This window comes from Pezoporus occidentalis, unplaced genomic scaffold, assembly GCF_034315485.1.
Source record: "Pezoporus occidentalis ecotype Australia unplaced genomic scaffold, CSIRO_AGI_Poc_V1 ctg36, whole genome shotgun sequence".
NCBI classification, from domain to species: Eukaryota; Metazoa; Chordata; class Aves; order Psittaciformes; family Psittacidae; genus Pezoporus; species Pezoporus occidentalis.
In genome coordinates this window covers 3,793,252-3,808,362 of record NW_026915591.1, presented here as the reverse complement: position 1 = coordinate 3,808,362, position 15,111 = coordinate 3,793,252, and the positions used below count along the sequence as shown (strand labels likewise).

Sequence of the window (15,111 nt, the reverse complement as noted above, 5' to 3'; positions counted from 1 at the left end):
AAGTAACCAGATTTTTTTTGGCTGGATGCTTGGATCAGATGCTAATGGCTACCTCTCTGGGAGAAGAATATACGCTGTTTCACTTTGTGGACTTTACATGTTGATCATGTTCAAACACATAAAGGGGACCTACAAGAAATCTGGAGAAAGACTTTTTACAAGGGGGAATGGCTTTAAGCTGACAGGGAAGAGTCAGGGAAGAAAGAAATTCTTCCCTGTGAGGATGGTGAGGCACTGGCACAGTGTGCCCAGAGAAGCTGTGGCTGCCCCATCCCTGGCAGTGTTCAAGACCAGTTTGGACAGGGCTTGGAACAACCTGATCTAGTGGAAGGTGTCCCTGCCCATGGCAGAGGGTTGAAACTGGATGAGCTTTAAGGTCTCATTCTATGATTCTGTAACCATAGATAGGCCTGTGGTTTGGTCCCCTGGTTTGGTTGCATGCAATTTCAAGAGAGAGCCAAATTACACAACTGGATATCCATGTAGGCAGCAGTGATTGTGGGTTTACCTTCTGTAAGCTATCATCATTTAAGGTGATCATCATGAAAGGTGAGCTATCATCATTTCTCAAAACTGAGTCAGCAGGTCCAATTACCACGAAAATGAGGCATCAGTGAAGTTCCCAACACCAAGAGTGACTGAGGCCCTGTCAGAATTCAAGCGTACTGCTGAAGTACCTTTGTTCTACTAGATTCTACTGTATGCAGTTGTGTTACTTGGCATGTACATGGCTTATCCATTTCTCCTCTATACAGTTTAGTGATGATGAATGATTGAAGACTGGCACAGTACCTGTCTTCCCTGCTCTCTTTCATACTATTATGATAATGTATTTTCACTTAGTTATTTTGCAGAGAAGATCAATAAAAAAGATTAACTAAATGGACTGACATGTACAGGAATAAACTTTTGCTGAACCAAAAATTTTAAGAAATGCAAAATAGTGCGCAGACATACAAAGCACCTTCCTTAATTTTAGCCCTAATATTAAAAGCCACCTACTGCACTCTTTTTGATTGGCTTTGAGCATGAAGCTCTGGAGTCCACAGCGAGGAAATGAATAAAGTGAACTATAATCAGTATCTGGGGAGGGATCTCAGTTTCACAACTGAAGGGTAAACAGATAAAATGGATAGGTTTAGAGGTACACAATTCTAACATCCAATAGCAGAAAGAGTAGAGATGTGGAAATAGCTGGTTTTACTAGATTATACTAATGCTGTTCTTTATGGTTAGAAAGGATACTGGAGGCTGATGTTCACAATTTGTACAAGGAGAATAAATGCAGAATGGTCTACTTCTTTGGCTAAGCAAAACAGATTAATATCTAAATTAAAAAAGCCTTTGCAATGTTTCCTGTAAGTAAAAGCTTGTTACAGCAGCACAACTGAGTTTGGCTTTCTCACCTCTTTTTCAGGCAGGTAAGAGTTTCACTCTGAGACAACATAGAAACAGGAAACTCAGAAGATTCTTTTTATAGGCTTTCCCCTTTCCTTAGTTTTCCTGCAAGCTGCAAAACGAGTTTTTTTACCTACCTCAGCATGTTAATGAATTATTTGAAGTATTAACAGTAGTCATTATTGCAGTTACTAAATTTGCATTAGTTGAAGGGAGATACGCAGGCTGCATGGCACAAGTTGTAATCAATAGAATATAAAAATGCTGTTTCTGATGGGAGAAGGAATTGCAATCAATCTTGAGGTATTTCCTGAATTTGCTACTGCTAAAATACTTAAATTTGCACATCATCTGGTAAAGCAAGGTGATGAACAGGACCTTAGTTCCAGCTCAGTTGTTGACTATTCAGTAGCAAGTTATGGTGTCAGACAGAGTACATCTGCTTTGTACTAAAGAATCTGATAGTGTCTGCTCCAAATGTTTTCCTTGCCATAACAGGTGGAGGGGATTGTTTGTCATTGCACTCTCCTCTTTTGAGCACTTTTCCCTAAACAGTGTTTATAAACAGTGGAAAACGTAATATAAAGGTACTAAAGTTTGCTTGTTTGTTTTTTGCCTGGCTGATCCAAAATGTTTTCAACAGCCTTCTGCACAGATGCTCATGCTGTGGTCTATCTCTTAATCACCTATAAGATCACCTTCCTTCCATTTCCATTTACTTCCTTTTTCCATTTGCAGTTGCTTGCCATCATTGTAATAAATCACTGTCTCACGTGTAATGTTGGGGGGAATTGTACATTTTAAACTGTCTTAACGTAACCTAAATGCTGGTAGGTCAGGGAAACTACCAGTTGTGGACCACGGCTATGCCCAACTGCTTCACAGCACAGTTTTATCTTTTTGTTGAGCACATGGCTGCCTAAGATACTGGTGCTTGCTCTTTTTGCTCTTTAAATCCACAGAGGTGTTGTTTTGTTGTTTGTTGTTTTTTTTTTTTTTAGCAGAGATACAGCCTTCCATTAAAGCCAACCACATCCTGGGCTGCATCACAAGAAGCATGACCAGCAGCCCCTCTACTCTGCTGTTGTGAGACTCCACCTGCAGTACTGCATTCAGCTCTGGGGCCCCCAACACAAGGAGGAGATAGACCTGCTTGTCCAAAGGAGGGTACAATGATGATCGGAGGCTGGAGCACCTCTGTTCTGGAGATGGGCCCAGAGAGCTGGGCTTGCTCAGCCTGGAGAAGATAAGGCTCCAGGAAGGCCTTCTAACAGTCTTCCAGTACCTAAAGGGGGCTTAGTAAGAAAGATGGTAACAGACTTTTTAGCAGGGCCTGTAGCAATAGTACAGGTTTTAAACTAAGGGTAGATTTAAACTAGAATTTATTTTTTTTTTTTTTTTAAAGATGAGGGTGGTGAGGCCCTGGCACAGTTTGCCCAGAGAAGCTGAGGCTTCCCCATCCCTGGCAAAGGCCAGGTTGGACAGGGCTTGGAGGAGCCTGGTCTAGTGGAAGGTGTCACTGCCCATGGCAGGGGGGAGGTGAGCCAGATAATCTTTGAAAGTCTCTTCCAACCCAAACCATTCTATAATTCTACATCTTTATGTCTACTGCCCCTAAAAATGCTTTTTGTTTTAGTTTTCCAGTCTGTCACAACTCGCGTTCCCTCCTGATAAAAGCAACAGAGGAATTTCCCCGCGGGTACCGCAGGCGCCTACCACAGCCGCAGCTAAGCCAGGGCCCAGAGCGCGGCAGCGGGAACGGCACCGCAGGCAGTGAGAAACACCTGCCAGCAGCCGTGCGAGGGGCTAGTACCAGGCTCGCAGTGGGAGACTTCCTGCGCCCACAACAGCCCCGTGCGGCACTGCCTGACCTTAAGATGGCGACGCCCGGGGCTGGGCGAGGGCGCCTCACCACCTGCCCACAGCAAAGATGGCAACCCAGGAGCCCTTTCCTCTGCCCTTCTAGCCGTTGCTACTCTATGGTGGCGTGTATTAGTGCTGCGTTGCTGAGAGGGAGGGCGCTCTAGCACAGCCATCTCTATGGTGGTGCTGCGCGGTGCATGTCGGGGCGTTGGCGGAAGGGGCGGGTCACATGACCCCACGCAGCGCGGTGGAGGCGGCTCGGTGCGGTGTGTTCGAGGCCTAGTGGCGCCCCGGGGCCTCCCAGGCGGCCGAGCGGCGTCCTCCTGCTCCATCCCCGGCCTACGCCGCGCGGAGGGGCCGCGGCGGCGCTCCGGACGCGATTCCTGCTTCGCAGAGAAGCGGTGAGGAGTGAGGGGCTTCGGGGGTCGAGAGGGGAGGGAGTGCGGCGGCGGTGAGAGGAGGCGCGGCCGGGCCGGGTCGGACTCCTGTGTCGCGCTTCCGCACGCTCGGTCGTGGCAGGCGGAGGCGGTCTCTCGCCTTTCGCGGCCCTCGGGGAGGAGGCGTCCGGCTGGTGGCGGCGGGGAACGGGAGCGCGGTCTCAGGGAGGTACTGGCGGGAGAGTGGCGGGGGCCTTTTGCTTTCTCTCTCCCCCGGGACGCTTGAGAGCCCCTTCTGGCGGGCGAGAGGAGCCCGCTCGCGGGCGGGACGAGGCCGAGCCTACAGTGGAGCTTTGCCGGCGCCCGGAGCCGCTCAGCAGCGTGGCCTGGGCCTTTCTGCCTATGGGTGGGGTTTTTGCTACTCCATGTCAGGGACTTGAATGTCCTTAGCGTGGACCGGAGTAGTCATCGTAAAACGCGTTTTAGCAGCTTGTGCTTAACAGGCTTGGAGTGATTCATCCGTGTAATACAGGTTGTGATGTGTGTGTATTGGCATGTTTTTCTCATGATATCTTTTTCCATTTTAGAAAAAGGGCCTTTGTCTGCCTGAAGGAAAAAAGAAATTTGTTCAAATGCAGGGAACATTCTGAACAAAATTAACTTCTATTTTCCATATTTTTATTATTTTTTTTTTAGTACAGAAGCTTACAGAAAGTGAAATCTTAAAAGCTGTCTAGTTCTCAAGCTGATCAGATTAAAATGTATGTACTTGGATGTGTAGTAAGTTTTTGTGGGGCAGGCAAGCATTGCTTCAGGTATTGTATCGGCATTTATGGAAGGTGGTCCAGAACAAATTCAAAGAGAGAACAAGAGAGTTTATTATTTTCCCTGTAAAGGAGCAGGATTGCACATAGTGCTCTACCTTTCCCTGCTTCTGTGTCTCAAGTACTCGTTCACATAAATGTTGTAATGCCACAGCCATGTTTGTGTTTTGGGAAGAGTTAATAGCGATATTAGAGTGGACAGTCACTTATTTGACTGACTAGGGCTTTATGTGGGTGCAGAATCAGAGAATTAGGAACTAAACCAAAGATCTTGAAGTTCTGCTGTGACAAGCCTAACTGAACCTTGGTTAAGGGGCTTTTGGACTGAGGCTCTGGTTTAGATTATTAGGAAAAATCTCTTCACAGAGAGGCTGCTCAGGCATTGGAACAGGCTGCCCAGGAAAGTGGTGGACTCACCATCCCTGGAAGTGTTCAAAAACATGTACATGAGGCCCTTAGTGACATGGTTTAGTTATGGACTTGGCAGTCCTGGGGTAACAGCTGGACTTGATGATCTTGAAGATCCTTTCCAGCCTAGTTGATTCTATGATTCTAAGCATGTTGCTGCGTATTAACAGCTTGGGATGCAACTTACTGGCAACTTATGGTAGTTAGTGAACACTTTCTAGGTCACCTCTGAAAAAGAGGCTTGAGCAAATACTAGTTTTTCTTGCTCAGAAGTAAACATACTCAGGAAATCTAGCATCTGTTTTATCTTTCCGTGTGTCTCTTGTTTTTCATATCAATTTCACATGTCTTGCTTAGCTTGCAGGCAATTTTAGAGAAAACTGTGGGACTCTATAAGAAAGTGGGTATTTTCACTGAGAGAAGCAGTTGGCTTCTTTGAGGCAGTGTTGATTTTTTTTTTTTTTTTTTTTTTGTGAGAAGCAATACCATAAACAGCATCTCCAATGGGTGACAAACTATGAGGTTATTTTTGTAATTGAATGGCTTAAAAATCCATACATCATGTAGAAACTGATTTAAAAGCCTCTGTGATAGTACTGACTTCAATAGATTGCTTATATATTTTCTCCAATGACTTCTGAAAAGGCTTTTGTTGCTCAGCTGCACCCATGGCACAAAGTGTATGAAGTACTTTGTCATAAATTAGAGGAAATTATTATTCACTCTTTGCTGCCTAGGTATTGACATTAGAATCAAAAGCCGAAATGTTGTACAATTCTTAATAGGAATTAAATGTAATTATATGGATATGCAAATCAAATGTCTTGATATAGCATCCTTACTTCTCCCTTATTTGAGGGACTAGCTTGCACAGGTATTTTGTGCAGTTTATTCTGGACTTCAAGTGTACGGATTTTTTTTGTGGTGCAGAAGAATTTTACTGGGCAAGTGTTGAAGAGCAGTCAAAATCAGACAAAATGAAACCAAGCTAGATCAGCCATATTGTCACAGCTGTTTTGACACTACATGTGTCATTCTTAAAACACAGTAAGTTTGGTTGTGCATCAAGACTTAAGGATGTTTACAGTTAATTTTGCTGAATGTTAACAGTAGCTCATCAGTTGTTTCATGTGGAACTTAAATGTTTTGAAAGTGGTTAAAATGTTTTGAAATGAAGTTATGCTGTGTAAACACAGAGGTACTAGTGAGATTAATCCTGTGACACTGGTAGAACTGTGATGTTGCCCTGAGGAGGTGATAGCACTGTCACTTTGAAATACAGTAGTTAGCTGTGTTTCTTATTGAAACTCACATGCTGTTTGTGATGTATCTTTTCACCCCCTATTAAAAAAATTTAGTAGAGGTTTAAAGGGTACTACGATTTAAAAAACACAGCTACAGTAAGTGCAGCCAGACTAGTACCATCTTCTCATATAGTCAGTCTCCTATTATTGGGACTTTTGGGAGTTGGAGATAACAAAGCAGCATGGGGCATCTGTGTCTGAATGATGGCGACTCTTGTTTCATAGTTTTGATGTCTCAGACCCTTAAGTCTAGCACTTCTTTAGTTGTGCATCAGAGCCAGCATGCTCTTATGGGCAGAGCTCTGTCCCAGCAGGGATAGCACCATGTCAGAATTAACAAGGCTTAGTGGATTTTAGAGCCACATGGGTACCCCTGTGTTCTCTCCAGGTTTCAGAAGATAGGCACACCTAGCTCTGCATGGTGTTTTGTTCCATCAGGACTTACTAACTCAGAAGAGCAGTGTATGAAAGCAGCTGAACTTTTGTGCCAAAGTTGAACCTGGAATGTTATAGCTGTGTTTGTGTAGCACTTGCTTTATTTAATAGCTCAGGATTTGAGCTAGTTCTACTTAGAGTAAGCTTAGGTGGTTTGCCATCCTTGACATAATTAATCTGCAGCTTACAAAAATTGCCCAAGGCTAATAAAATGTGTGCCTACATCACTTTGTTAACTTGGATCAGGAGTATGCTTTTGAAGGGCGTCTTGCAGTCATCCTCACTTGGAAAACTTTTTTTCACATTGGTGAATGGACTGGGTTCCTTTTAGAATGAAAATGAGCTCTTGTCTGGAAATGAGCATTTGTTTCTGTGGGGTGGTCCTCCCCAAAATGTGTGCTGTGGACATTAGGGTCTCGGCTTGATCTGTTCTGTTTAACAGATCTACTCCTATTTTACTGCCATGCTTGTTGGCTTGGACTAGCCTAAGTTGACTGAGCCTGGAGTCAGAGACCTGACACAAATCCATCATTCTGGGGCTGAAGATGTCAGTATTTCAGGTAGCATCAGGCCAGATGCTCACTGCTTTTCTTACCCTGTTATCTTTGTGACCACTGTAATATTCACACAAATTAATCTTTATTTTAAAGAGCTGCTAGTTAAAAGGCAGCTGCCAAGAATGCTGTTTGCATCCAATTTCACTTGAGGTAATACTTTCATAAGTCAGTTTAGGTCTTAAAAATACCTCTGAACTGTTTTGTTCCTTATTTGCTTACTTGAATGTATTGGGGAAATCTGAAGATCACCCTATGCAATACTGAGACCACAATAAATATAGCAGATGCTGATCATTGAACTGTACTGGCAGAGTAGTAGGAGAGTCTGCAGAGAAGTTCAAGATACTGTTCCTGAGTTTTCTGCAAGTGTATTCTACCTAGACCTGGCTTAGCATCTCTTAACTTTCTATACCTAACACTTGGCTTGTAATTACTTTTAACAACCCCTCTGACTGTTGGAAGAGTAAGTCAGTTTCTTGTGTGCTCTGTAGCTGCTGAGAGAAAAATCGTGCTGTTCAGTTCCCTTCATTGTAACATCTTTGCTGCTGCAAAGAATTGGTTGCAGCTTCCTCTGTTGTCCAGATCTCTCACTTCCTTGTGAGCAGTTTCAATCTTGGTATCTGTTGATCCTCACAGTTTTCATAACGGAATCAGAATTAAAATGTTCTCTCTGCCGGTTTCACATTGGTAGTTACATGTAGAAGCAAGAAAGAGACCATGGCTTTCTTTAATTCTAGTGTTGATCTTCAGTTTTGCAGGCAGCAGAGGTGCAAGGATAGGTCTGTGCAAGAATTAGTAACAGGGCAGCTTTGTAGCTGCTGTGAAAGTAACTGTAGAAATATGGGAAGAAAATTAAGAACAGAATGCTTGAAGTAAAATGGGCTCTTGAAGCCCTAGAGATAACTGCTTCACATCATCTGACTAGAAGACTGAAAGACTGAATTTTATTCTTACTAACCACCTTGTTCTTTTTATGCAGTAACAATTACTTCATTGACTGCTAAGTATTTTGGTATTTTTAATTTAAAAAACAAACAAATTTGCATGTGTAAAATCCATCGAGAGCAGTAAGTTTCAGCATCTTTTAATTCAAATAACTGTTTCACCTCTTAGGCTTTTTTTTTTTTCATTAGCTTCTCCAAAATGGTGTCTCAGATAAAGTGCTCATCAGATCTAGAGAAAGGACTGCACTTACAGGCAGCCTGGAAAATTACTTCCCCTATTGTTCTTTTTTGTTTAACTGACTACTCCTTAATGTCCTCAGATGGTGTTACACTATTGTAGCCTGTTCAGAACCATCTAGGATCTGATGACTTACTGCTCTACCATACTGTCCTAAACCAGCTTTGACTTTTGTCCAGTTATCAGCAATATGGATAGGAACCCAGAGCCTTAAGGATCTTAATTTTCTGTCTTCCCTTGGCTGTGTTTTTCAGGATGAAAACGTTTCCAGTAGTAATACCAAAGTGGGCAAGAGAGTTGTGTTCCCTGCCATACCATCCAGGTTCTAGAGCAGTGTTGGCTGATGTGCAGAGGAGTCGGAGTAGACAGTGTTCTTCCAGATGAAATGTTTTGGCCATACACCAAAATGCTTTTCTTTTCCTGTTCAGTTTTAAAAAGTCAAGAATGACAGAAGGGGATTGTGTTCTTAGGTGTATGGATTCTAAGGGGGGGGGGGGAAACTTTTTGTGTTTATTGTATACAATAATCGTTATTGAACTGTTGAAGGAATGCTTGCAGTTGCTCTCTTCTGCCATCTTAGATCTTGTGTTACAGGAATGTTTATTTTTTTCTCCTGGTGAGATGTTGATGAATGCCCTTTGGGGCCAATTAATGAAGGCCATCATCACAAACCTCTTTGTAGTTGATGTAGTTGTACATGTGTCTTTGAATGAATTCTGCTGTAGGGTCATATATGCATTCTAATACCAGAATAAGTAAGTTCCGATGTTCAAAGGCATTAACAAATACATTTGGGTTTCCCTGTCATCCTGTCTGGTCCATTATATGTATATATATATCTGTCCCTCATAGTTATTTCCAGACTCTGTGGGAATAAAATTTTGACGCATGATTCTCTTATAATTTTTTAGCTCATTCAAATGTGTCTACTATTATGGTAGAGTACTGATATTAGCTCTTCTAGTGTCTGAGGCTGTCATTAGCTGCTTGCTCTTGTACATTTATGGAAGACACACCTGTCTATAGCAAAGCTTATTTCCTGTTTCTTGTGTGTTCAGTGGCAGGAAGCTGGAGAAAGCATCTTGTAATCTACAGGTCTTTTGTTCGTATCAGAAATAAGCTTATCATAACTCTTTTTCTGAAGGCTGCCTGCTTCATTTTTGACTTGTGGTTGCCTGTGTGGAAGGCCGTTGCAGTGAAGATGCCATACTGTAGATTGGAAAGCAGTCTGTACAGTCTATTCAGAAACACAAGTTTCTAATGCTAAGAAACAGCATTACTAAGAGACAGCTAACAGGGCTCTTGTCACTTGTCATATGGTGTCCTTGTGATTCATATCTGTTTGATATTCCTCTAGCGCTTCCTTGATGCAGTATGAACATACCTATGTGTTCAGCAATAATACTGGTGACCAGTTTTGGTATTTTTAAAACCGAGGACTAACCTTTTTTGAAGACTTGACCATGTGAGGTTGCTGAGATAATACTGGAAGCAAGAATATGTGCCATGTTAGTTAAGAGTGATCTTGATGTTTTTATTCTTAGTTTGTATGTTACAGTGTTAGTGATACACACAGAATACTCACTATCTGAAGAGCAAATTATATTAAAGCCATCTTTATTCTCCATGGTAGCATGTTGACTCAGCTCATGGACTGTCGTCCACGTTGAGCTCTGGAAGATGTGTGAACTGGGAAGTTAAAAATAGATCAGAGAACACTCTTACAAGCTTTTTACTGTCTCTGTGCTAGAATTTGGAGATCTTCCAGTCTTGTCTTAAATACAGTTCCTATTAAGGCTGAGCATTGGGATGTCCCAGTTCTTTCTCTCATCTTGTTCTACAGTTGTATTGTGTGTGATCATTTCTTGTACAAGAGAACTACTTGCTTTATTGAAAATGTCTTAAAAGATTACTTCTGTTTTCACATACTGCAAAGACAGTTTAAAAGAAACTGTACAAGCTGTTAAGTGCTATGTAATTCACGCTCCTTGTAAACCATTGATATGAGGAGTCAAATGCAGTTTTGTTTTCCACTTCATTCTGAAGCGCTTTCCTAGAAGTGCTGTTTCTTCATTTTGAAGGAAGACTTGTATTAGTTTTGCAACTTTATGAATAGCTGGGGGAAAAGAGTTAAAAATAGTTTTTGTTTGTAGTTGGATGTCCATCTAAAGATTTAAAATTATTATGGACACTTACCATTTACATTGCTTTTATAATTCATGTTTAGGAGCTAACTAGTATAAGTTTCCTTTTCTGTCTTTTTGACAGATTGTGACTGGAAGAATGTCTTTCCCACCTCACTTGAATCGCCCTCCTATGGGAATCCCAACGCTTCCCCCTGGAATCCCACCTCCACAGTTTCCTGGCTTTCCTCCACCTGTGCCTCCTGGTAAGTTATGTGAGTATATGGAAGTGTCACCTAGAATGGAAATGTCTGCAATCAGCTCATTTGTATTCACCAGTAATCTCAACAGGGCAGACTAATATTAATGTCTTGTCTTTCTCAGGGACCCCTATGATTCCTGTACCAATGGGCATTATGGCTCCTGCTCCGACTGTAAGTATTACAGTGGGGATGAGATTATAGCAAAATGAGAGCAAAACTTAGTAAATATCATCAGTATTCTTGTTTTGCTCTATTCCATCAGGACTCATGCTATGAGAGGAAACCCTTCACTTTAAATGCAGTTATTGTGCAAATATTATGCTAGTTTCTGACATAGACGAAGTTTGACATCATGTCTGGAGCTGTAGCTGCAACGGTGAAGCAGTTACTGTTCTTGCGAGAAGTCGTACTTTTCTCAAATACAATGATTTAGGCTTTGCCTTCGGGTCGTGCATGGTCTTCCTATGCAGTACAGTTAGATCAGTTAGGTTCCAGCTCTCTTGCTTTTGAGTTTTTTGGCCTGTCAGAGTCTTCTGGAGGCATCATTTCATCCAGGTTTATAAGGCTATCATGCAGCACTGCTGAGTTGGCCAGAAAAGTGTGCATTGACAAGCTTACAAACAAGCTCTTTCCCCATGTTGCAGGGAAGGAATAGTCGCGTGTAATATGCATACGTGGAAGAGAATATGAGAGGAAGGTCTCTTTGTTTGTTTTACTAATTTCTAGTTGGAGGAAAGGTTTATGTTTTATGGTGCATTAAAAAAAAAACACACTTTTTAAAACTTAAAGGTTACTTGTTGGCCTCAAGTTGAATTGCCATTTCTGTGATTTTGCATAACTAAAATCTCTTCAAAGTACCAATTTTTTCAATAGCTTTTATTATCTGTTACAGGAGGATATGTTCATGGGAACTGATGTATTTAAGACAAAGATACTGGGACAAATTTATTACTCCGTTTTCTGACTAAAATAATTCTTAATAAGTGACACTTCTAGAAGGGTGTTCTGAGAGGAGGGGTTCATTCGATGCATGCGTACCATTAAATATTAGGTGGAAGGAGAGGTGGAGCAAAATGGAAGAGATGATTGTGCCTGTCTCTGTACAGTTTAGTTTACAAATGTTTGCTCCTTCACCCAAAGAAGTTTGGGTTGTGTATTGATTAAATAAAACAGTAATGTTCACCTGTGAAAGCTTTAAGAGCTGTCATGTGTCGCTTAAAGCCTTCCGAGTCAGTTACTTTACTATTTGCAGTTTGCTTTTTACATTGTTAGGTAAGGTACTTCAACTTCCAGTGACTCAAATATTGTAAATTAGTTAGTTGTAGAAGAAACAATATCTAATGTTACTGTATGCTCACCTTGACACCTTCCATTAGCCATGTTCAGGTACATGTGTTTTTCTGTCTTTGCCAGAAAACTGTAGTCTTCTTTGTGTTGTATAAAGTGTTAAAGCCTGAACTACTTACTGGTGTCTAGCTTCATAAGCCTGCTAAGGTTCATACGAAACTTTAATTTTGAAATACATGTGTCCCCAACTCTTTTGTCTTACAGATTTAAATAAAAATAAATAACACCCCCAACCCAACACTTTTTTACACTCCTCTCCTCCTCTTTCTAGGTATTAGTTCCTACCACGGTGTCTATGGTTGGCAAACATTTGGGAGCCAGAAAAGATCATCCTGGCTTAAAGAACAAAGAAAACGATGAGAATAGCGGTCCCACTACCACGGTTTTTGTAGGCAACATTTCTGAGAAGGCCTCGGACATGCTCATACGGCAGCTTCTAGCAGTAAGTACAATGGACTGCTTGTTAAATTTCATCCTTCCCTGGCTGATGAGTAATGACCCACAAGCAGTGAATTGAAACTAAAAGCAGTTAGTCCCACTCACCAGAACAGCAGTCCATTATGCTTGTTTAAAGTCAGTGGCAGAAGAGCGCAGCATTTTTAAGCTGTGTATGGCAGTGGACATAAACATTTTTAGTAGTGTTTGCCCTTTTTACGTGTCATCTTTTGCAAAAGTGGTAAAGTTTTTGTAATGTTTTGAACATAAACAATATTTAATTAATAATATTTATCTTTAATGCAGAAATGTGGCTTGGTTTTGAGTTGGAAGAGAGTGCAAGGGGCATCTGGAAAACTTCAAGGTAATTGTTCATACTTCTCAAAATTTCTGATAAAATTCTTGTTTTTGTTACCTGGCAGCTTTTCTAATGTCTGACACATTGCTATTTTTAGTACTACTTTTACATTTTAAGGTATTGTACATGATATTTAACTGCTAAATACTTCCTAGTATTTTCTATCCTTGGAATCAAGACAATTAAAAAAATAGAATTGAGAAAGGGTTTTAAATGGGAAAATGTCTTGGAAACCTAATTTTGCTCACCTTTTTGTTCTGAGACTGAATCAGGAGACCGTCCCTGAGAAAGGTTTACCATTTTGGACTTAGCATCCAAAGGAGCATATTTACAACACTGTTAACAGTACTGTGTATTATTCCATTACTGTGTATTAACTGCTCAGTTAAGAAGGTTTTCCTGATGTAAAACATCTTCCTTCCCTGTTGTCAAATTTAATGGATTTATTTTTTCATGTGACCTTTCTTCAGTCAATACAGGAAACAATTTTGGTTACTAATTTTTGCTGGTTTGCTGTGTTTTCATATATTCTCTAGGATAGTAGTTTTCCTTTTTTAAGATGTAGTTCAGTTTCTTCAGCTTTCTTATATATCATACTTTGTTTATTTTGCTCTCATAAGGTGATCTCCTCATTTACGACTTTCTGTAACTGTTGTGAAAAACCTAGCGTGAAATATCCCTCGCTGTAGGTCAACAAAGAGCTGGTGATGGATGTCCTTGGTCTTCAGATAATTACAAATCCACCTGAGACATGCAGCATATAGGCTGCATTCCTTAGTTAAGACAGACATGTCAAAAGCTCTATGAAGACAATCGTAGAATAGTTTGGGCTGGAAGCGGCCTTTAAAGGACATTTAATCTGACACCTGCTGCAATGAGCAGGGGCATTTTCTACTAGATCGGGTTGCTCAGAGCCAACCTGACTTTGGATGGGATGCCCTCAGGGATGGGGCATCTACAATACAGGTACTGCTTTTACCTTATGGGCTGTTAGTTGTATCAAAGTCTAATGTAGTGAATGATCTTTCTGTCTCTTTATGATATGTACTCCTGGCTTTAAAAAAAGAAGTGCCTGTATTCCAAGTTTACTGATTCAGATAACTTTTTTTTACACAAAATATATTATGTGAAGAGCTTTAACGCTTTTAATTTCAATCATTCGTTTTCAGCCTTTGGATTTTGTGAGTACAAAGAGCCAGAATCCACACTACGAGCCCTGAGACTACTCCACGACCTCCAGATTGGTGAGAAGAAGCTGCTGGTCAAAGTTGATGCAAAGACAAAGGCTCAGCTAGATGAATGGAAAGCAAAGAAAAAAGCTTCAAATGGGGTACGTATCTGACGTGTGACTTGTTATTTTGGCAGGAGAGCAATATAACGTACTTGCCACATCAGATTGTGAGTGTGCCGCTTAGTTTTTATTCTTGTCTCTGCCCCTAATTCATTTTAGGATTTTGCCAGAGTCACATTAATGAGTCTGAAGATATGTTGAAAGGCAGTGAAGTGTGAGCTCTTAATTCACCAGCATTGGAACTTACCTGTAAGCTAGATACCTTAAACTGAATCTCTAGAATTAGTTGTGTACTTCATTCGAAAGGGTAGTAATATGTGCTATACCTCATGATTCTGTTTCTTCAATTTTGTTTAGAAACTCTAAAGTATATAAACTCTAGAAGTAATTGTTACCTTGTCCGTCTGTAAACTAACCATCTAAGGAGACTTGGAGTTTCTTTCCCCTCCACTGATGATCTTCTAGAACATATTAATGAAAAGAAGTAGATCATTCAGTAGATGATGTAGTTATCAGGTAGTGAGCAGCTTTGCAGATATTTAGTAGATGGGGAAATTGATTTTGTACCATTCCTTTCTGTAGCTAAGGATCTCTTCTGGAATAATTGTAGATACTTGATATGTTGCGTTCTGGTGAGATACAAAGATACTTAACTGACAAACTTGCATTAAAATGAATGTTACCTATTTCTTTGCTAAAACAGTATATTTCACACCACAATCAAGATATTTGGCTTGGTCTATAACTATTTTAAAGTTCTGCATCTGTCTTACAGTATTTAAAACAAGTATTTTTCTGTAAAATGAAAGTGAGAAGAGGCTCTTGTTCAGAAAATTAAAAATACTAATCACATGATAGCAGGTTAAATTGGAATTGTTCTTAAAGGCATGTAAACATGTACTTTTTTTTAAATTTTATTTAACCAGAACTAGAGGCATTATGATGA

The 15,111-nt window shown here is 40.8% G+C and overlaps 1 protein-coding gene across 4 annotated transcripts in view; it reads left to right on the top strand.

The window, feature by feature from the left end:
* The first annotated feature begins 3,528 nt into the window (after positions 1-3,528).
* Positions 3,529-15,111, top strand: part of RBM25 (RNA binding motif protein 25) — a 29,507-nt gene continuing 17,924 nt past the window's right edge. For 2 of the 4 annotated variants that reach the window (XM_062630800.1, XM_062630798.1), the window contains exons 1-6: positions 3,529-3,662; positions 10,617-10,737; positions 10,856-10,905; positions 12,353-12,523; positions 12,823-12,880; positions 14,044-14,204. In XM_062630800.1, the coding sequence (XP_062486784.1) occupies positions 10,632-10,737; positions 10,856-10,905; positions 12,353-12,523; positions 12,823-12,880; positions 14,044-14,204 (546 nt within the window). In that variant the 5' untranslated portion in view covers positions 3,529-3,662; positions 10,617-10,631. Of the gene's footprint in view, positions 3,663-10,616; positions 10,747-10,855; positions 10,906-12,352; positions 12,524-12,822; positions 12,881-14,043; positions 14,205-15,111 lie in introns of all 4 variants that reach the window. The other 2 variants (XM_062630799.1, XM_062630797.1) reach the window with 1 other exon arrangement.